A 22,585-nucleotide genomic window follows, 5' to 3' on the forward strand; every position below is an offset into this window, starting at 1 on the left:
AGCATTCGAATAAAAAGAAGCTAGATAATTCCGTCGAAGAGGTAAGCCCACAATTAACATTCTTTGTTGATTAGAAAGATATTACATCATTACATTACATGAGTAGGTTAAACTGTCTTAAAGGTCCCATCACAATTGAGCCCCAAAAGGCCCTTAAATTAATAAGAAGATAGAAATGAGTCCGTTATGCATGAACGATTTGCTCGGACTAAGTTTTGTTCAGTTGAAACTTGCCCGCGCTTGCGGTGGTTAAATTCAAACAACCAATGAGAAAGGCTGTAATTAATTACAGTGCGTTAATTCAATCAACCAATGAAGTGACACAGTTCGAGTCATGAAATTTCTCAAACGTTTTGTCTAAATAATATATAATATAATTAGTTGACTTACAAAACAAATAGATAAACAATTCTAAAAAATAAAAATAATATTTTAAAGATTTAAATTTCTGTATTCTGTGATGTGAAGTTTTAAACAAAATTTTGAGTAACGGTTTCACCTAAAAAATTTTAAATATAATATAAACATGATTATTGACAATTTCAAAATAGCAAATTCAACCACAATCTAAAAATATTTTAATTGTGTTTGTATTTGTAGTGGGTCCAACTTGATTTTAACTATTTTCCAAATAATGTACGGAGGCCTCTAATTAGTTGAGTCGTGAACGAAATTAAGGGCCATAATTCATTTTCATAATTAAATGAGTCATTTTAAAGTGTAAATAAAACCGAAAAGAAAAAAAAAATTTTTTTTTTCATTTTATTTATTTATTTATTTTTTTACAATGGAATTACCACTTATCAATGTCCAGAGGCCACTCGAGGATAAAGGTAAAGAGTGTACAGTGGTCAAAAGGACAATATCATAGTAATCGTTAGAAGTGTAAATTTGGTAAATTGGATTATTTAAGAGGAACGGCTCATCAAGAACTTGTTTACATTGGACTTGAAGACTGCCATATTTTAGTCAGCTGGAAAGCAGATAAATGGAAGAGAGTTACACAGGTATACAGTTCTAAAAAAGAAACTTTGTTCATGGAATCTACGTTTAGGTTTAGGCACTATAAAGAGTGAGGGAAACTAGTGATAGTGTTTTCAGCCAGACGAATGTTTCTCATGAATGTTTGGCGAGGGGGGACCATAGATTGGAGCTCAGACCAGCACTTGCCATGAAAATAACGATAAAACAGAGACAGACTCGCAACATTGTCTTCTATGAGAAAGAGGTTGCAGGGAAGAGAAAAGGGAATCCCCCACTAGGCTACGAAGTCTATTCTGAACTCTGTCAAGGTAGCATAAGGTCTTCCTAGCAGCTACTGCCCAGATGTGACAGCAATGCTCCATCCTTGGACGTACCTGGCTCTTATACAGGTAGAGAATTGCATCAGCAGGTAGATATTTACTGGATCGATAGAAGGATCCAATCATTTTATTGAAAAACTTTTTCCACACAATAAGAAACCCGCAGTGAGAAAATCATGTTTTTAACTAAAGAATTAGAAATCAAAATTTGAGTTATCACCCTTGGACTGTTTTATAATGATGGCGGCTATAATTTTTTAAATTGAGTTTTAATTTTGATTGTTCACGTGTGCCATGAAACTTGGTGTTTTAATGTGATTTATTTATTTGTCATTTCTGCATGACAGCGACATGAGGCGAATGTGTGTATTTTAGTTTCAAAAATGGCCGATAGAGGCCGTGTGTCAGTCGAACAGGGGTCGATAAATCATATCTTTCTAAAAGTTTGTGCAAAGACAATCCCTTCAAAGGGGTTTTTGAACAAAAAAGGGAACTCTATCCCTTGTAACTGTATTCCAGACATGGGCGAATGGTGGCCTTACAGGACAGGATACTTTCAGGTATAAGTAACTCTCTAGCACGATAGAGAGAGCCCACCTTCCTCACAGCAGCTGCAGCAATGTTATCAATGTATCTGTTCTTCAACTCATGTTCCCTTATATACACTTTTACTCCAGCATAATATATATATTCAAAAAAAATCTACATTCAAGGAGTAACCTCATTTGCATATTATATTAAAGAAAATCTCTCTTCAATAATTAGCTCGATATGGCGTTTCTGAGTTTTTAAAATAAAGATTGGTTATTCGTATTATTTGGATGATTCAAACTACTGCTCTCATCTTGAATGTTAGTTTCACAACGTTTCGGTTGATGTAACCTCCAACCTTCTTCATGTGTATCTTGTCAAACTCGGGGAATGATTCTGTCGAACTCAGGAATGTTTCTCTCAGACTCAGGAATTTGAATGTAATTTTGAATGGAACCCTTTATTTATTTCGTGGGAGTAGCATATTCTTGTTCCGTTAATCATGACTAGATAGCGGTCCTAAGTAATTTGCAATCGTATTTTTCGGTCGGCTACACTTTACAATTGATTTTTCCAAGTACTCTAACCACTGCGCCAAGGGCCCTTGTGAAGTCCAACAGAAACATTACACCTGAAGAAGGTCAGAGGTTACATCGACCAAAACGTATACTCAAGATGAGAACGGTAGCCTGATGAATCCAAATAATACGAATTAAGCTTGATGCTGTTAATTATTTGTTGCAATAGAATCGTTTTAATTATTCTATTTAGGAATATTATTTTAAGTTGTTTGTTTAATTTATTTTGAATTGAACTTATTTTTAATTTAACTCATTTTTAATTTTATTTATATTTAATTTATTTTTAATTATTAATAGCTGACAACAGTTACGTTTAAAACCGGAAGTAAACTTATTTATTAAAACTATGAGTTATTTCCCCTTTAAGCTATGAGAGTTACTTCGCATTTGATTTTCATAGATTAAGATGGACATGTTTTATGCTTTCTTAAATCAAATATGTGGTTACTTTTTCTAACAAGTTAGGATATTCGTGCATCTTAAATAGTATGTGACTAATCTCTCTGCCCAACAATATGTTTCAACCGGGCAACACCGGGTATATACAGCTAGTACATAAATAAAAACGTAATTCTGTTTATGTTTGTGTCTGGCTAAAAGTCAGTCACTACACAAGATACAATTCGTTCTTTATAAGATTCAGAATCATCTATAATATAAATCTCACGTTTGGCTAAAACTTTCGACAGAGGCAATGGATTTTCACAAGATCGGTATTGTTTTGAAGCTCGACCCTTCGGACAATAAATATAAAAAAAATTGCCAAAAACATTAATTCCTTCACCCTTAACTGTGCACTTTTCTATAGGGAGGGGTCGCTTTTTTTGCCGATATTTTCGAAAGTCATCTCCTGTTTTTGATTGACTAGCCTTAATTTAAACCTTTGTCACTTCTGGTTTGGTAATGGACGTAACAGCAAAGATGTCACTTTTTTTTTTTACGTTCTTTTCTTTCTTCGCAGTACGGGTTCTACTACTACTTATCTTTTGCTCAACGTGCACCTCCAAACACCCAGGCAACGCCGGGCACCTAGGCTAGTTATATGCATATATGAAATTTAAAATGAAGGCGGAGAGACCTAGAGGTTTGATGTTTCGCCCGTCTTATGCGGGCTTTCTCAAAGAGGGATGGTCAATGACAAGAGATTCGAATGTTTAGGTTTATATATACTAATGGGGGGGGGTCTTTATGTAAATTAAATATTTATATACATACATAGATAAAGTTTATGATACACTTTTTTTTTATTATTAAAAATTTATATAAAAGAAATTAAGAAGGGAGTATTTAGGTTTATCCTGTATCTAAATTGTTTATCATATTATATTTTATTAAGAGGTTATCTGAACACAACAATAGAACAGTCTCCTTCAGTCTTTGACGGACTATGGATACCCACGTAGGGGTGCCTGTGCATGAAATTTTTGTGCAGGGGGTGCGTAATCTCCGACCACACCTTTCCTGAATCGACATTGTTAAATAGCAGTGGCCAGTGAAGTGTATGTACAGAACAACTAGAAACAAATGCCGAGACAAGCAGAGAGCACATACAGCACCTAGAATTCCTAAGTGGTCACCCATCTGGTACTAACCAGGCTCAACGTTGCTTAACTTCGGTGATCGGACGAGAATCGGTGTGTCAACGCGATTATGCCGTATATATATGAACACAAAAGAAATGTGAAAAATAATAATACACTTATTGCTATTTTCTGTCACATTATGGCGAATGATCAGCATTTTGACTTTAAAACACATACACAATAAATAAACATGTTTAATTGAATCTGCTCTCATCTGCCAATCTATTAATACTATTAAATAAAGAATAGGTTTCTTCCATCTTTCTCCCATGTCTCTCAAAAAACATTATCAATAGAAACAGTTTAAATACAGGATAGACCTAAATACTCCCTTAATTTCTTTTATATAACTTTTTTTTTCTTTTTTTTTTATTTTTATTTTGCAACCATCATAAACTGTATATATGTATATAAATTTTGAATTTAAATAAAGACTCCCCCCCCCCCTATTAGTATATATAGCTCTAAACATTTGACCATCTCGTCATTTGACCATCCTCTTGAGAAAGCCCACATAAGACGGGCGAAACATCGAGCCTCTAGGTCTCTCCATCTCCATTTTAAATTTAATAGTGTCGGATTTTATCTATTTTAATAATCTCTCTCTCTCTCTCTCTCTCTCTCTCTCTCTCACACACACACACGTGTTATTTGTTTTTGCGCTACGTTTTGAATAAATTCAATTATTTACAAAAGTGCATTTTTACCTAAATGCGAGTTGGGATTAATTTTCCCTTTAAACAATTTGGTACCCCCATATGGGTAGCGGCGCATATATATATATATATATATATATATATATATATATATATATATATATATATATCCACTGACACGTGTTTCGTTGTCTACGACTCCTCAGAGTGGCTGAATCTAGCAAGATTTCGAATCTCGCTAGATTCAGCCGCTCTGATATGAGTTGTAGACGACGAAACACGTGTCAGTGGATAATTATATTAAAAAAACATATATATATATATATATATATATATATATATATATATATAATTAAATAACAAATGAGTGCAGGGCAGGGTAGGCAAAATTATTTTGTTCATTCTTACAGGTGGTTTCAAAAACAATATTAAAATGAGTTCAAACAGTCAGTCAGCTTTCTTTTTTTTCATACCAGCTGATGTTCGCCTTGGCATAATTCGGGCAACCTAGGATCTTGTCTTGAGAGAATCAAATCCTTCTTCTGTATAAATGAGTTCCAACTCGATCCTAGGAGATCATCCTTTTCCCCCCGGGCACTTCCCCTCCCACCCTCCTTCAGGAATTGCCTGAGGCGTCGCTATCGGTATGTGCTCACGGGTTGGTTCTCTGTTATTTTACTACGCAGCGAGAGTGTCAGTGTCATATCTGGGAAGGGGGAGAGAATCCCCTCATTTCGGCCTTGTGCCAAATCTTACTCTTTCTTACTTTCTTCTGTCTAAAAGGGGCAATGGGAGAGGTAGAAGTTTTTGAAAAATACACACACATTTCTTTTTTCATCATTCCCCATCCCCTATCCGGGGCAACGTCGAATAACCCAGCTAGTCTATAATGATAATTAATCTCTTAGTACCACCCCCGCTTCTTTCCCCACAATTATTTGAAAGGGGGCGGAGAATTACTTTGAGTGCGAGAGCTGCTGCTGATGATTTTCCTATGGCGTATCATTTTGACCGCTGTAGATCTCGGACTACGTTCTTCTGCCGACCGTTTCCCTCCGTCCAGTCATTAAATAAGACCATTTTAATTTATTAATACAAATAACAATCGTTTTCTCATTCTTGTTATTTTCAACAGTCGTCGTTTATTTCTGCCTTTCCACGCGGCGACCGTCACCGCCGCCCCGAGTGCAGCGTTTGTGAAAACGTCCAGGAAATCAGTTTGATTTTGTGTGGTTTATTTTATTTTTCCTATCATGAAATCCCAATGGGCCTACTTCCCTGTTTACCGTGTACGCCACAGTCAAAGATTTTCGCTGCCCTTCGTTGTCAGGTAAGGAAGAAAAAAAAAAAAAAACAAAAAAAAATAACAACAGCAAAATCATTCCCAACTAATCAACCATAAAACGTCGTTTAATTTACCCCAACAACACAAATACGACGCCTCCTCCTCCCCCATCATCATCTGCAACAACAAATAAACGCACTTGATGGTCACATGTATTCCGATATTCACCGTAAAACTGTTGGATTTTTTTTTACTCGCATCTACAGCCGAACTGGATTTGACACAAGGTCGAATTTAAAAGAGATGTACCCCCACGCCCCACAGTAAGGAGGAAACTGTACGCGGTACGCCTGGTTAGCTAATATAAATAGCCAAATAGAATTTGTTCAAGCACGTCGGACCCCCCCCCCCCTCATCCAGTTAGGACGTCCCAGATAACGGACAATAAAACCATTTCCCTCATCTCGGAAAGAGAGGAAACCCCCTGAAAGGAGGGTAGCCTCCTCAACATTATTATGATCCAAGCCAAAAAGATAACACTGGACACCGGTGACGGGACAGTCCTATCTATTGAAATAGTTATGATCCTCGTCCGGTCTTTTGATCAAACTGTACTATCGGTTCCGCCCTTTGTTAGAAAAGGGGAGACCATTCTAGACTGAGAAGTTTGCTTTTATCTTTTTTTTTTTTTTTTTAACCCGGAGTGGCTCCTATTTTAGGGAAGTAGCTTGTCTCCCCCCTCCTTAAAAACTGACTTTGTATTTAACTTTGCCCTCGTGGGGAGGTTTGTAAATCGGGGCAAACAATATATATAGAAAAACGCTACAGAGAGAGACTCTCTAGGTTAATGTCCAGTCAGTGTTATTTATTTAATTTCGGATCCAGGGTACCTCCACCCCGATTTTTTTGTGGAGGTGGGGTGAATCCTTTCCTTAAAACCGACCTTGTGTCTAATTTTACTCTCGTCGGGAAAGGCAAGTAACTAACTCTATCCCCTTCAGCAACATGGATTGGACCCCCCCCCTCTTCGCCTCGAACGTAAATAAATTTACTGATTAGTATTTCAAACGGATGAATAATATAAAACGAATCAAGTTTTATGTCAAGTTGCTCATATGGTTCTGGTTCTTAGATATGATAGGGGCGCGTTCGAAAATGGATATTTTCTTTTTGTTTCAGGGAACTCATTAAAGCCAGACATTTCTCATCGACAATTTAAAGGCTTCAAAATCGCTTTAACGCTCACGAAGTAAAACACATTTTTCCATTATTTTTTTAATTATTTTTTTTTTAATGGCCAACGTGTATTTTTATTTCGTAACCATTCGATAGCGATTCTGAAACCTATAAAAACTGCCGAAAAGAAACTACTTTTCTTGCACGAATTAAAAATTTAAGAAGCGAACATATTATCATAATCCATTCACATTTTTCTGCTTTCTTTGAAAACAACGTGATTTTTTGCACGCGCCCCTGTCTTCTTGAAGAACCAATATTAATCGCAGTTTTTAGCTTTTTAGTTTTTATTTATTTTGTTCTACTCTCATTGTCAGGCTCGAGCTATTCTGTTGACTTATCTATTTTTCAGAAATTTAGATTTTCTTTGCGTAATAATATTAAATTGATATTAAAATAAATGTATAAATTCACCGCTTTAAACATCTATATTTATAAAATTATGAGATAATTTCACATAATTGTAGTATCTGTTCGGTTACTAAACTTCAGTGCTTATAAGATAGAATCTATAGATCAATTTTTTTTTTTAATATATTGTTTGGTGGACGTGGACGATCTTTTCCTCACTTCCATAAAATTAATTCCTTGGTGCTAGTGCATTTTTATTGATCCGCGCTATTTTTTAAATAGTATATTCAATTTTAATTTAAGTTTTATGATATTTGTTTTTATTAAATTGTAAGGTTAAAGTACAGAATGGATACAAAACACCTTCCCCTCCCGATGTTAAGAATGGTTTTCTAAATTATAACGTTATTATTTCAGCACTGCAACTGCAGTACTGCACTAGTACCAATTCTTTTTCACATTTTTTAAATTATTTCTGTGTATAATCTTCAATAATAGACTTAAATTTCATATTAGCAGGATAAGATAAAGAAAGCTACACTCACTACACAGAAACGTTTGTTTCATTCCCGAGGGGTGTCGTGTGTTCTATTAGTCGAATATTTATTGAAATTTAAAAAAAAAAAATACACTAGCATGATTTTTTTTATACACCGATAAGAACAAAAAAAAAAAAAAAAAAAATTACCAAATTAAATCCACCTGAATGCATTTTCTTGGTTTTTAGTTAATTTGATTCTTTCGCCCACTCTTTTTCATTCGAATGTATTTCTACGATTTAAAGAGATCGCGTGGATTTTAATATATTTTTAATTATTTTTTCTCTCTGCCCACGGTGCCCACCCGGGCAACGCTGGGTAAATGAACTAGTTTGTTATAAACATCCGACAAAGATGAGCTATGGATTGTCAAATTGCATGCATTATGTCGGATATTTAAAGGAACAACCTGCTCATCCAAATTGTACGTAAAAGTATAGCATCTTTTCTCTTCCTTGTACAACTTATACAAGTCAAACATTTCTAAACTTAATATTGGCTTTCTTGATAGTCTTGAGATACAATCGTAACTCTGCGGAGTACGCTGGAAATAAACTATTGGATATTTTACGATCAACTTATATTATCTTAATAAAATTATAAGACAACTTAGGAACAACGTGTAGTATCTGTTCTGATATTACACCTTTTCTGTCCTCGGTCAGTGGAGGAGAAATCATTCATGACTGAGACAATTTTAATTTTTATGCCTATCGAAAGTACCCCATTTAGGGAAACTGGATTTTCCACCACATTAAAAACCGACCTTGTGTTTAACTCTGCTCTAGTGGGAAGGCAAGTAAACAGAAGCTTTTCACATAGATCCGTGTATGTGTAGTTCTCGTCTTTACGTTACTTGTATATTATTATTATTTTTTTATTTTTTTTTTCGAATATTTATTCAACTTCAAAATGTGATACCGTAAGAATTCAAATACATTTAAATTAAAAGAAAGAAAAAAAAAACTCCCGGATAACATCGAATAGACATCAAAACTGTTGGTGTCCATCTGCTTACGCGGTTAATTCTTTTACTTTTCGATTCCTGTATTTGTCAGCATCCTAAAAGTAAGGGTTTTACGAATTGTTGAATGATCTTTATTATAGCTGGCGATGATGTGCCTCAGAAATATTTGCTTAAATCATCTGTTTAATTTCCGAATAAGGATGCAGTGTTTTTATTTATCACCATACATATATATAAGTCAGCAACTACTATCTACGTATTATTATTTGAGAGAGAGAGAGAGAGAGAGAGAGAGAGAGAGAGAGAGACAAGGCACGTGCACGTGGCTGTAATATTGAAACAACTACAAAATTAATAAGAAAGAAAACACAACCTCAATTCTCCTTGACAACACAAATACATTACAAAGTAACCTAATTATTATTATTAAACACCAATCAAATTTTGAATTAAAAATATTTCTCAATGTCGTATATTTTTGTCTAATTGTTAAATTATTATTATTGATAACAGTAATGATAATTTCAGTTCTTTGATATGACAGGTGCGCGTTCAAAAATTCATGTATCTGTCTTCGTGTTACTGTTCTGTCACAATGCAACCATAATACTTGACTTTTGTTTTTAAAGTCTGAAACTATTTTCTTATTCCAGTTTTAATGCTTCAAAATCACTTTCGTATAGCAGTTGTTCTAAAGAAAAAAATAAGATATTAAAATACTAGTAGACTAAGTTTTTTTAAACTCTGATTTAATATGTAAAAACAGAAAGATAAAAAAAAGAAAAAAAAAAGAAGAAAACTGACTGTTCGATCTAACCAGCGTTCTCAATACCAATCGACAACCTATGGACTGACCCGAATGACCATTGTCAGAGTGGAATATGGTTCGGAATGGTCTTTCCAACAGGAATTGTCTCCTCTTTTGAATGTGTTGGTGGTGGTTTATTACTAATCTCCTGTTCCACTAGGAAACGCCGATGGGCCTGTTCTCTACTATTTTTGTACCTATTCAGAATGCCCCTTTGGGGGAGCTGGCTTTCCTACCTTGCTATAGAGGGAGGCAAGTAAATAAAGATCGCTTGACCTAGTTTCAATGTTGTTTTAGAAACAACTACTAATAAGAATGCTAAAATTAATTTTTTTACCCCCCCCCCACAAATTTGATTCTTGGTGACCCCCAAGGTTTTGAATATTACAATTTTTATTTTAATAGAGAAAAGTAGTTTGCTTGAAGCATTGCTGGTAAATAGATATAAAAGAATATAAGAAGGATGTAGCAATGTAGGTAACCGGCTGTTATATTGGCATGACATATGAACAAAAATGAAAAAAATGCTTATTTGTTTTGTTTTTTTTATTTAACTTCGTATATCCATTTATTTTTCAAGATAATCACAACATAAATCGGTAAATATGAACTTACTATTTGATGTAACCAGGATGGTGGAGGTTTTAATATTTCGAGAATAACATCTCTTTTTCAAAAGAAAAGGGACATTTTACAATGATTGAATTAGCATTACACTGAATCTGATAATGTAAGGTTTGTAAAGTACTTGTGAAGTTTCTGACTTTTAGCCAGACACACAGAAGTACGATTTTTTCTTTATTTGATAGAAAATAGCACCAAATCGAATTTGTCAGTTCAACCTCGGGTCTTTTACCCCAATGCACTTTCGACTGCTCCCTTAACACACCTCATGTCCCAGAATTCAGACATAATAAATAAATGATTAAACATTATCAGTAACATTCGAGCCAAGATCACAGTGTAGTATCTGTTTTGATACTGCACTTCTTCACCTTTTCTGTCCTCGGTGAGTAGAGGAGAAATCCTTCATGACTGAGACAATTTTTATTTTTGTTCCTATCCAAAGTGCCCCTTCTTGAGGAACTGGATTTCCCCCCACATTAAAAATCGACCTTGTGTCTGCTTTCGTGGGGAGGCATATAAATAGGTCCTATTTACATGCCTCTCCATTTAATAGGAGCATTATTGGAAATTGTTTTAATTGTCCCAAACAATTTATTTTGTTTTCACTATTCTCTCACATGTATGTATCCTCTCACAATTCTATCATCCTCCCAAAAGTATGCAACCGAATGAAGCATATATTTACTAGTACCTCGCCCCCTTTTTTCACCATGCATAAGTTTTCGAAGGATTTCATCTGGAAATATCCCGTGTTTCGAACAAACTTTTCAGGTCGAATTTGAAATCGAGGCAAATAACAAATTTTGTGATCCCGCGGAAATAACAATTAAGTTTGTGTTCGTTTTTTGTATATATATATATTTTTTTAATTTCTAAAAATTTATTATTTATTTTAGAAAAACAAAAATCAACATTCTGGTGGATTTAATAATTACGTAAATAATTATTTTCGAATGAAATTTTGAAAATTTCGTTTTGTTTTTATCCGTAAATATTCGATGAATAGCAAATAGCAAAATAATAGTAAACGTGTAATTATGAAAGTTACATTGACGCGAGAAATACACCCCCTCCCACAAACTCCTGAAGTTTTCTCAATTTTATTAGACAGTTGGTTCTGACAACTTGTCGTACAAGTGGTGTTTGCTGCGTCTTCATTCTGGCAACCTCGGATATATCCTGAATCATCAGATCCACTTTGTCGAGATGAAATATAATTCGGCTCGGTCCTAGAAAATAAGCTCTCTCGGGCATTACCTCCTTCTTTGGGAGCAGTGTTGGTTTATTGCCGATCTTCTGAGGTGACCCTGTCGGCAAATGCCAACGGATCCATTCTCGGCTATTTTTTTTGTACCTAGTGTTCCTATTTACAATGCCTCCCCACTGAACAGAGTTAGACACCAGGGTCGTTTTTTAATGTGGAGAAAAGGAACAAAAATAAAAATTGTCCCAGTCGTGAAGGATTTCTCCTCCACTGACAGAGAACAAGAAATTGAAGTGCAGCATCTGAAGAACAGATACTACACTTTGATCTTGTCCCGAAGGCCATCGAGTGTTCAGGGGGGGAATGGATAACTGGAATAGATTTCAATTTTTAATATATTTATAAAGTTATCCGCCCTTGTCAAACATAACCAGTTTTCGTCTAATCATTTTTTTTTTGTTTGTTTTCAATATTTATTTTCGTATAAAATCTATTGAAAAACATTACTTTTTTTTTCCTTCCTTTTTTTACTTCTCGATATCTACTTTCTTTGTAAGTCTGTAGCTTGTTATTGCGTGATCACTACGGCAAGCGGTTGCTACACAGGTATAATTAGCACCTCTGACTTGGATAACAGTGAAGTATCTGTTCTGTTCAACCTCACTAGATCACTCGTTCTAGGCATTACTCTCTCATTCAGGAAGAGGATTCGTTTATTGCTGGTCACTTGAATCGCCCATCTCAGGAAATGACGGCAGGTGTGATAACAAACAAATTTGCGACTATCCAAAGTGCCCCTATTTGGGGTAGTAGCCGTGATTCATCATTGTAAACTGTCGCCGTATCTAACCTTGTTACGGTAGGAGAGGTGCAGGTAAATATACTTATTTATCGGTGTTTATTCAAATTGGTACTTATGGCGGCAATTAAAAGTAAAGAAAATACAGACCGGATGTCATATTCCAAAAATTCCGTAAATCCATCAAGTATTTTAAAATAAAAATTTACGATTTTTAGCGTTGAATGTAAGACTGAGTTTTCACCTCAACTTCGATTTATCTCCCCTTTTTTATATCATCGGATTTAATCATGGCTGAAGAAAACACTACGACTCGCTTAGTCGTAAAACTTGGTTTTCTTGAATAAAAACAAAGATCAAATTACGTGATTTTTGGAATATTTCATTTTCGTTTCGTGACTAATACGTACATCATAATGACTTTTCTGTATTGTCTTTACCTTTAATTGCCGTCATAAGTGCCCATCTAACTAAGCACCTATTAATATCCAATCCCTTTGTGTAAACTAGTTGGTGAGGAAGCGCCGAAGCAAGCGGTTATTATACTAAGATAATACGAAAAAAGTGACCTACAAAACATTTGCTCATTAAACACGGGGAGTTCTATGCTTAGATTAGAGTCTGTCCGGTCCTTGCTCCTTCGGCGGTGGAGTGTTTTATGACTGAGCGCCCCACTGGGGAATACCGACCACTGCAAATTTTGTCACCTTTCAGAGTGCCCTACTCGGGGGAGGTGGTAGGATCTGGATTACCTCATGTGAAATCGACCTCGTATCACGTTCATTATTCTAGCTAAGAACAGACGGTTAAAAACCACCTGCTCCAGGTTCAAATAAAGGTTATTATGAAACTACATAATCATAGTGGATTTTCTTTCTTTCTTTTAAAGGGTCCCAAGAAGCAGATGGGGTCAGACTTAGCTGAACTTAAATCGTCTTCTTTGTGCGTTATTTTATGATTCAATTGTTTTGTCAGAGTTGAATGGCGTGTTAAGGACAGCTGAAAGGAAAAAGTCGGATTTGTTTTTCTCTTTTTTTTTTTTTTTTTTTTTTTTTTAAATTTCTGGTAATATTTTATTTTACTTAAGAATAACTTAATAAGATTTATTTCCGACAAATCTTATTTGTTTAAACAAAAAAACAAAACTAAAAAACTAAACCATTACTAATATCGTCAAATCGTTTAGTTTTCTTTTTCATTGACGATATATGAAAATCACTAGGTGTCCGTTAACTTTATCATTTTTTTTTTTTTTTTTTTTTGAAAAGAGGGAATCCATATTATCTATTGGATAGTAACTCAGTTTGGCTATAAATCGAATTTAATCATTGTTAAATTTATTAATTAACCAATCATTCTGTTAATGCTCCGGCTCCGTACAGCGGCGTCGTGGGGCGATACAGAATACCAAGTAATATTTTATAGAAACCCACGTTTTCGGATTTCGTGTGATTCTTACCGAGGTATGTACTTAAATTTCAAAAATATACACCCGGAAGAAGATATTGACAATGTGTAATAATTATACAAGTTTTAAAATGTAAACATTTAGCCGTAAAACTATTCGACAATTCGGAAGCTTATCCCATTGTTCTAAGGGAGGTAACTCTATTTTACTAAAATAGTTGGAAAAAGTTACAATATCGTCGCATTTTACATTTTTTTTTTTTGTTAATGTTATAAAACTTGGTTCAGATGCTGCACTTCTATTTCTTGTTCTCTTTCGGTAGAGGAGAAATCCTTCACGACTGAGACAATTTTTATTTTTGTACCTTTTCTCCACGTTAAAAAACGACCCTGGTGTCTAACTCTGTCCCGTGGGGAGGCATAGTAAATAGGTACATTAAATAAAGTAGTTGAAAAATATTTTTTCCTTACAATTCTTAGTAAAATAATTACCTCCCTTGGAACAATGTGTTACTTTCCGAATTGCTAACTATTGAGTTAGATAATTTTATGTTATTGTTCAGAGGTGGAGAAATCCTCTTTGACTGTGGTAATTTAATGATGATGATAATAATAATAATAATGATAAACAGGGTACGCCTACTCTTGTTTTGGAGAAGGTACCCTACATTCAAACCTACCTTGGGAGGCAGTAGGCACTTAATGGAAATATATAATTAGTAAAACAAAATTAGATTTTTTGGTGGACCTGAACGAGAATTCCCCCTACCCTATATATTAGTGTTCAATCAATAATAATCCAATGAAAAAATTGCAAGCGAACAAAAAAAAAACAAAACAAAAAAAAACAAACGAAAGCCATTCTTAACATGAGGTTGGGGGTGTTTATTCCGAAAGCGTTCTTGGGGGGCGGTGATTCTGATTCTCATTCAGGTCCGCCATTTGTTGTTTTTTTTTTTTTGTTTTTTGTTTTTTTTTGTTGTTTGTTTGTTTTTTTTTTTGTTTTTTTCTCAGTTTTCTATAAATTTGTAAATAACATTTTTTTTTTTTTACTCCACCCCCACCTTAACAGGATTCTACGGTCATTAAGGCGATTAAGTGTGAAAGCTATGAACCGTAACGAAAATATATATATATATATATATATATTTCAGAATTTATAGTTGGGGATTAGTTTCGCGTATAAATTTTACAGAAAATGACCCCCCCCCTCATTTCTGTGTCATTCTAACTATTTTTTTTTTTTTTTTTACTACTAAGGTTGATTAGCAAGGTAGTAAAGCTACGCAGAAGGTAAGAATCTCATTCACCCGCCCCCTTTACATTTATGGACCAGGAACAAAATAGTGTGACCACTTCCAGTGTGTTTCTCGCTTATACACGATTTTCATATTATAGGCTTACAATCAAGTTTTAACTTTTAGGTGTGTGCCTACTAAATTAATAATAAAAAAAAGTTAACAGTTAATTCCCATTTCGATCACGTAAATTATTATTTTTATTATTTTTTTTTTTAGAGTGAAATGGATTTCAATATTACCCCTCCCCCATTTTTTTTTCTTTTAGTTAATGTGCACTAGAGTACCAACTAAAGATTTCCCTTTAAAAAATTGATTTTTAGGGATATTCGGGTCTGTTTAAAATTGTCGTCGATCAGTGCGCACGCGCGGAAACCAACATGGCCACCAGTGAAAACAGTAGGGGGGGATAATAAATGGTCGTAATGTAATAGAGGTTACTTGTCGGCGACAATTTTAAGTGTGATATTCGTCCAAAACAAACCCGAAATACCATAAAAATCAACATTTTAAAGATAAGTCTTTAGTTGGTACTCTAGTGCACATTGACTTTTCCTTTTTCTTTTTTTTTTTTTTCTACTTCAATCATGTTCCAGTAAAAATCTATATCTATAAAAGTGAAATTGTCTGTGTGTGTGTGTACATTTCCCTACCAAACTACTCTGTCAATTTTCAATCTACAGACTCGAGATTTAAGAGGTATTGAGATTTAAGGAAATCTTTTAAATCGGTTTTCGGCCAGAAATTTATCTGTCAAGAGGTCAAAATTCAACAATTTGACCTTTAAAAACTACCCATTCCCTCCGCCAATTTTGTGTCTAAACACTTGAAATTTTAGATGTAGGTTACCTGGATATGAGCCAAACTTTTTAATATATATATATATACATATGCACATGAAGTTATGAACAGTACATAGGGCCTGAGCAAAGCCGGTCTGAATTGCTAATCAAAAAAAAACATTAAAAACAGTAAAGTATAGCGTGTTTCATTGTAACGTGAAATGCCAGAAATGCTGGAAGCTGAGTGACAACAAGTCTCCCCAGATTTCCAGTACTCTCTACCTCTTTCGATAACATTTGCAACTGAATTTGTGTCATCACAACAGCCGCCGGCCATTGGTCTCCACTGGAACTTGAGTGGCAGTAAGCCTCTTCAAGGTCCCAGTTCTCTTTGCACTTGTCCAGCAGAGGTCTGGTCAGTCTTCTCTCCTCAGTCTTTCTATCCTCCTTGATCCTTCTCGGGTATTTGGTATCACTCTTTTGGGGAGGGGCAGTGATGGGACAATGGGAGGGATGGGGGAGGGGATAGAGAACTTTTAGATATGCAGCTTTAATGTTCTTGGTTACATGTAACGCTTCTTCATGTTTTGTTTCTGCAGCAGTTTGTCTGGCTCGCTCATGTGGCTCATGTGTATCAGCCTCCGCATTCAAAGGTTTTCCTTAATATTTCAGCTGTTTTCATTATTGTTATTCGTTGTATCGTTCCAGCCATTCCTGTGATTCCTATTTCTCCAATTCTTTTTTTCAAAGTTTTTCGGAATTGTTCCTAGTACTCCTACTATTATAGGTATTATTTTGATTTTCTTCATCATCCATATCCCTTTCAGCTCTCTGTGTATTTGCTCCGTTTCTCCTTTTCTTTGATATTCACCTTGTGGTCAGCTGGAACAGCAAAGTCTCCAATTTAACAGGACTTTTCTTTCTTGTTAATTATTATGACATCCGGTCTTCTTGCTTGGATGGGTTTATCTGTCTGTTCATCTTCCATAGGATTTTGTAATTCTCGTTTTCGTTGCTGACTTATGTTTGTACCATTTGTCTGTACGTTCGAGGTGCAGTTGTTTGCATAATTCCCAGTGTACTACCCTTCCCACTTGGTCGTGTCTTTTCTTGTACTTCTTACTATATGGTTTATCATTTCTTCTCTTTGTCCACAGAGTCTGCATTTGCCGTTTTCTTGTATTTTTTTTTTTTTATCTTTGCTTTGATATGGTTGGTTCTTATCGAGTTATCCTGTACTGCAGTTATTAGGGATTCAGTTTCTCAGTTTACATGTCCTTTTCGCATCCATGTCCAAGTGTTTTTGTTATTCTCATCTTTTGTCATTCTTATGAATCTTCCATGTCGTTGTTTCTCTTGCCATGTTTCTTTTTTCATCTCATCCTTTGTCTCTGTTTTATTGATTTTTTTTCCATGTCTCTCGCTGCCATAATTATCCTTTCAGTGTTCTGCATTTCTAGTTTTTTTTGTTTTTTTTTTGTGTCATTCACACAGTCTTCTATACTAACCAGTCCTCTCCCATTGTCTTTCCTTTTTATATAGTCAGTCAACATCGTCCTTTGGGTGTAGTGCATGGTCATGAGTTTTCTGGTCTTCTGATCTAGCTGTCTCAGTTCTTCTTTAGTCCACACTATGAATGGATCAGAGTATCTTACTAGTGATACTGCCCATGTATTTATACCTTTTATTAGGTTTCTGCCATATAATTTAGTTTCCAGGAGTTTTCTTGTTTTCCTCAAGTATTCCTTTTCAATTCTCTCTTTCCTATCTGTTGCTTTAATTGCGTCTGCTTTCAATGTATTTAGATGGATTTTGCTCCCCTAGTGTTCTCATCTCCGTTTGGTTGGGTAGTTACATGCCTTCCGTCGTCCTCAGTTTTTCCTTTTTTATAACTAGTAATGCGCACTTTTCTATTCGATATCCTGGCTGAAGATTCTGGTCTTGTTTATTAGCATCTCTAGTTCCCTTTCAGTCTTTGCAAAAAAGTTTCAGATTGTCCAAGTACATCAGATGGTTCATATTTTCCTCTATGTTAGAGAACTTTATCCGGCTTGGCACTTTCTCAGTATATCATGGCTATGATGAACAGTAGTGGTGATAGTGAATCTCCTTGGAAAATGCCTCTTTGTATGTTAATTTCTGTTATGTGTTGTCCATCAGCTGTCAGTTCCAGTCTCCATGTTTTCATTGCATTATCAATCATGTTGATGATTCTGATTGGTATTTTATACATTTTTAAGCATTCTATTGTCCATGCTTGAGGGATCCTGTGTAGGCTTTTCTGTAGTTGATCCATGCCATGGCTTAATTCTTTCTCCTTCTTTTTATTCTTTTTACCTCCTTTAGGATCTTTTGATATATATATATATATATATATATATATATATAGCAGATCATGCGTTCCTCTTTTTCCTTTTTGACATCCTTTTTGGTCCTCCAGGAGAAGTCCACGATTATTCAGGGAGTGGTAGATTTGTTCCCTTAGTTGTACTGTTAGTATTTTCCACATAGTGGGTATGCACGTGATAGGCCTATAGTTTCTGGGAGCGGTTCCTTTCTCTGTGTCCTTCTGTATCAGTGTGATTCTACCTTTTCTCATCCAATCTGGCACATTTGTTTCCTCTATACATCTTTTCAGGTTTTGAGGTCGCCTTTCGTATTATTATATTGAAAATCCGCCTCATTTTTAAAAATTTTTATACTGGTTTGTTTTGATTCGTCTACTTATGTATTTCTGCTTCGGAAAAAGTCGTTGTCATGGGGAAGGGGAGGGTGTCAAGAGCTCTGCCAATACTGAAAAAGTCTGCTAAAGAGGGAATAACTGAAGTTTAGTATTTTTGGCGATTGTGAAGGGTTTGCAACGGAAAGAGAAGAAGCAAAATATTCCAAAAATAAATGTTACCAAAGGCAATAAAATCTATTTTTCTACTTACCGTGATCATTGTGTGTGTTTTTAAAATATTTTAAAGTGCTTTTTTATTGCATTTTGATATTTCGTTCATTATACGATCTTTTGAACTTGTTGAGGCAACATGGCCGACCACACTCTATGACTCTATGCTTTGATTATTTCGGGAAACTTGATTTCGATAAATAATCAATGAATACTAAAATATAAAAGCAGTAATATGCAAGTCCTGTAGAGATGAAAAGTAAACATATACAGGAAATGATCACGCAATTTTATTGCGACAAAGATATTGGTTATTTTGTCTTGAGAGATCGATTAGGTACCGCAAACGCAAGGCACAAATCCCCCCCCCCCGCTATATATAACATGAAGTAACTGTAATTTAATTTAATATTATCATCCTAACGTTTGTACCATTTAAAAGAAGCTTCAATAAAACTAGTGATATTTAAAAAAAAATTTTTACAGCGTATGAAAATAATGAAAATGTGAGAGCAAAATTATGTTTACATTATTGACGCCTTAAAACAACGTTCCTAAGTAGTGATCATTTTGAAGCCGTAAACACACTCGTGTTTAAAAAAATCTAGGAAAATTCAGCTAATGATCAGATTTTCATGAAATTTTCGATAGTAAGTTCAGAGTAAATAAAATATTTTGATCTTAGAGTAATGAACATATCCAAAAATTATGAAAAACGATAAGATAGAAAATTTATTGTTAATGAAAATAGTTTTCAAAGAAAATTAGCGAAAATTGAGTTTTGAAAAAACAGAAACCAGAGAGTTTGAATTGTAACAAAAGGGAGATAATTATTTTCTGAAAACTGAAAATCTTTGGTCAGTTTAGAAAAACTTAATTTTTGGCTAATTGTCCTCAAAAATTGCAATAACGAAGATGAACTGAATATTTAAGCAAAAAATCATTTTATTTACTCTGTGAACTGGAATTGGATATGATATTGCTAGATGTCTTGTAATATTGATTTCATTGAATCCAACGTTCTATCTGGTGAAAATCAGTTGAAATACTTGATGCTGAATCCTTAAATTTTAAATGGATACTGTTCATATTACAAAATCTGCCAATCCATACTCCTGTTCTATATGCGACTTTATTTGCAGGTCTCTTGCTGGACTGAAAAGTCATCAGATGCAAAAACATAAATGAATTTTAAAATGTGGGTTGTTGGAACCTCATACATCATATTGACGGAGAGAGTCCATTATATATATATATATATATATATATATATATATGACTATAAGCATGTATATGTGTGCTTCATTCCACATTAATCACTCCTTTTATTTGGTCTTTACTTTTATCTGATTCCATCTATCCATAGCCTTGAACCCCTGGATGGGCGGAGGCCATCTACAACTTTGTAGATGCTTTTGTAGCGAGTTCTTTTTTTAGAGCTGGCCCCATGCCCAATTTTATTTAATTAGCATCAAGTATTTTTTTTAAAAGTTCCTATTTCACAAAATAATTTGATTATAAAATATGAAAATTAATTTCCATTTCTTCATAAACAGATCGGTCATTTTTTAAATTTTATTCCAAGACAACACCAGGTAGATAGAACTTTTTATTTATTAAAAGCGGTTCATAGAGACGGAAATAATCTTCAAACATGAAAAGATGTTTTTCTTTGGAATTTTCCAAAATTATCCGATACGTATTCTTTTCATTTCATCATTTTAAAATGCCATGAGCTGGGACTTATTCTTAGTGCAAAAAACAAATTCTTAACCAATTGTTGGAAGCTGCTGTCCACACAAGAGTAATTTACTATTTCTTAATGTTATCTTTTGTAGAATTTTTAAATAAGTGAATTCTAAAGGAATATTGATTTTTGTAATTTTGCATTTTCTTTCATTGAGATTTTCTTCATCTTGTCTGCTGTTCTTACATAAAGCTTTTATTATTTCGATGGCATCAATCAGGCAGATTCTGTTGTCTGGTTGAATTCATGCAGATTTTATTTTATCTCTTCTCTTGGAGGTTAGACACAAGGTCAAGTGTGGGTTTAGATGAAAATGTTTCTGTGGAACGAACTGGATTTGAACCTGGCACATCCAAGTTTTCAGTCTGTGTTGTTTACTATTTAGCCATCATCATCTGACAAAATCATGCTGATTTATATGCTCCCCACCCCCGCTAATTTCAATATATTTACCATTGGCAGGAAAACTCAGCATTGTCCAGGATTGAACAAAAAACTCTATCCTTCTGCGTTCAGACCTTCTATATTTCCTTTTTTTTCTTTTTAGTTATATGAAGAGCGTGAATATTAATGAAGTTCGAAACAGGATTTTAAAAATCTTTTTAAAAAATTTTTTCCGCTATTTTATTTTTGCTGTCAAAAAATATTTTCATAATTGTTCATTCAACGTATGTCAGCAAATTTGGTGCTTTTCTACATTTTGGGCCTCATAAAAAAATTTTGTTTTCAAGAAAAATCTTTAAAAAAGATGTTATGATGTACGTATTTGTTACCCCATGAAGATGTCATATTCCAAAAATCACATAAATCGATCAAGTAGTTTTTATTATTTTTTTTTTAATTTAAGAAAATCAAACCATAACCCCCCCCCCACACACACACCAAATGTAAATACAGAATTTTTGTTGTTGGGGGGGGGGGTCAACGTGTGGGTGCTCCTTTTACGTTAAATTGTGTTCATAAACGTTATTTTCATTTTCAGCGGCCCCGAAAACTTATAAAAGTGGTAACTTTAAAGGATTTTTCAAGGAAAGATTTTTTTTTTTTTTTTTCAAATTCTGCCCTTGTCGATCCTACATTTCCAATCATTTGAAATTAAGATGCCGCACTAATCCATTGATAAAATGTATCATAAAATTTGATTTTCTTAAATAAATAAAATAGACACTTGTGTTTCATCCTTTCGAACCTGGCAACACATGTCATCTCTGGCTTGATTAGCAAGGAACGTATCCATTCGGCTACCGTTAACCGCGTATATATATATATATATATTATGGGACAACTCCAATATTATTCTTGATTTCGATACAATTTCTGATTCCGATATAATTACTGATTCTGATTCTTTTACAATTTCTAAATAGAGGGTTGTTTTCTTAGGAAGTTGAGGGGGGGGTCAGATTATTAAAAAAAATGTTATATAAACATATTTTCTCAAACGTAATCCTGTAGGAGTAATCTATAAATTGGCAGTAGTTTAAAATCATTAAATATTTATCCTTTCGTCATTAGTACGAGACATGGAAAATTAGGTTTTAAACAAACAAATAAAAACTACAAAAAGAATCGTTTTTGGCATTGGAAAATGGGTGCAAATTTTTCCGATTCCGTTGCATCAGAAGGTTCTGAATTTTTCGATTTCCGATTGATCGTCCCGACACTAATATATTTTATTTCCTTTTGGTGGATTGATTGTTGCTATTTCTTCTGATGAGTTAAGGGCAAAATAGATTCACTGATTGATATAATGATTAAGTGATTTTGTGCTGTGAAACAGATACTGTCAAGAATTGTGTCTACTGAATTGAAGCAATAAATTGTAAGATGGTCAACATCATGAAATTTGGAATATAGACTTTTGTTATTTATTCATTATAGGCTCTGTAATTACATTGAGCTTCTTGAATAAAGATTGGTATATATAAAAAGGAAATATAAGTGAATAAAGTATATTTCCACAGAAATATATATATATATATATATA

The 22,585-nt window shown here is 34.2% G+C and overlaps 1 protein-coding gene and 1 pseudogene across 14 annotated transcripts in view; one reads left to right on the forward strand and one right to left on the reverse strand.

Moving 5' to 3' along the window:
- LOC145296892 (focal adhesion kinase 1-like) overlaps window positions 1–22,585 on the forward strand; it is an 890,147-nt gene that overhangs the window by 465,285 nt on the left and 402,277 nt on the right. For 2 of the 14 annotated variants that reach the window (XM_080143039.1, XM_080143041.1), the window contains exon 1: window positions 5,599–5,985. The exons of the other annotated variants lie outside the window; for them this stretch is intronic. In XM_080143039.1, the coding sequence (XP_079999165.1) occupies window positions 5,920–5,985 (66 nt within the window). In that variant the 5' untranslated portion in view covers window positions 5,599–5,919. Of the gene's footprint in view, window positions 1–5,598; window positions 5,986–22,585 lie in introns of those variants that run through there. 14 annotated transcript variants of the gene reach the window in all.
- Window positions 3,961–4,077, reverse strand: LOC145297114 (5S ribosomal RNA; annotated as a pseudogene).

This window comes from Euprymna scolopes, chromosome 17 (assembly GCF_053919585.1).
Source record: "Euprymna scolopes isolate OS-2025 chromosome 17, ASM5391958v1, whole genome shotgun sequence".
Taxonomy (NCBI): domain Eukaryota; kingdom Metazoa; phylum Mollusca; class Cephalopoda; order Sepiida; family Sepiolidae; genus Euprymna; species Euprymna scolopes.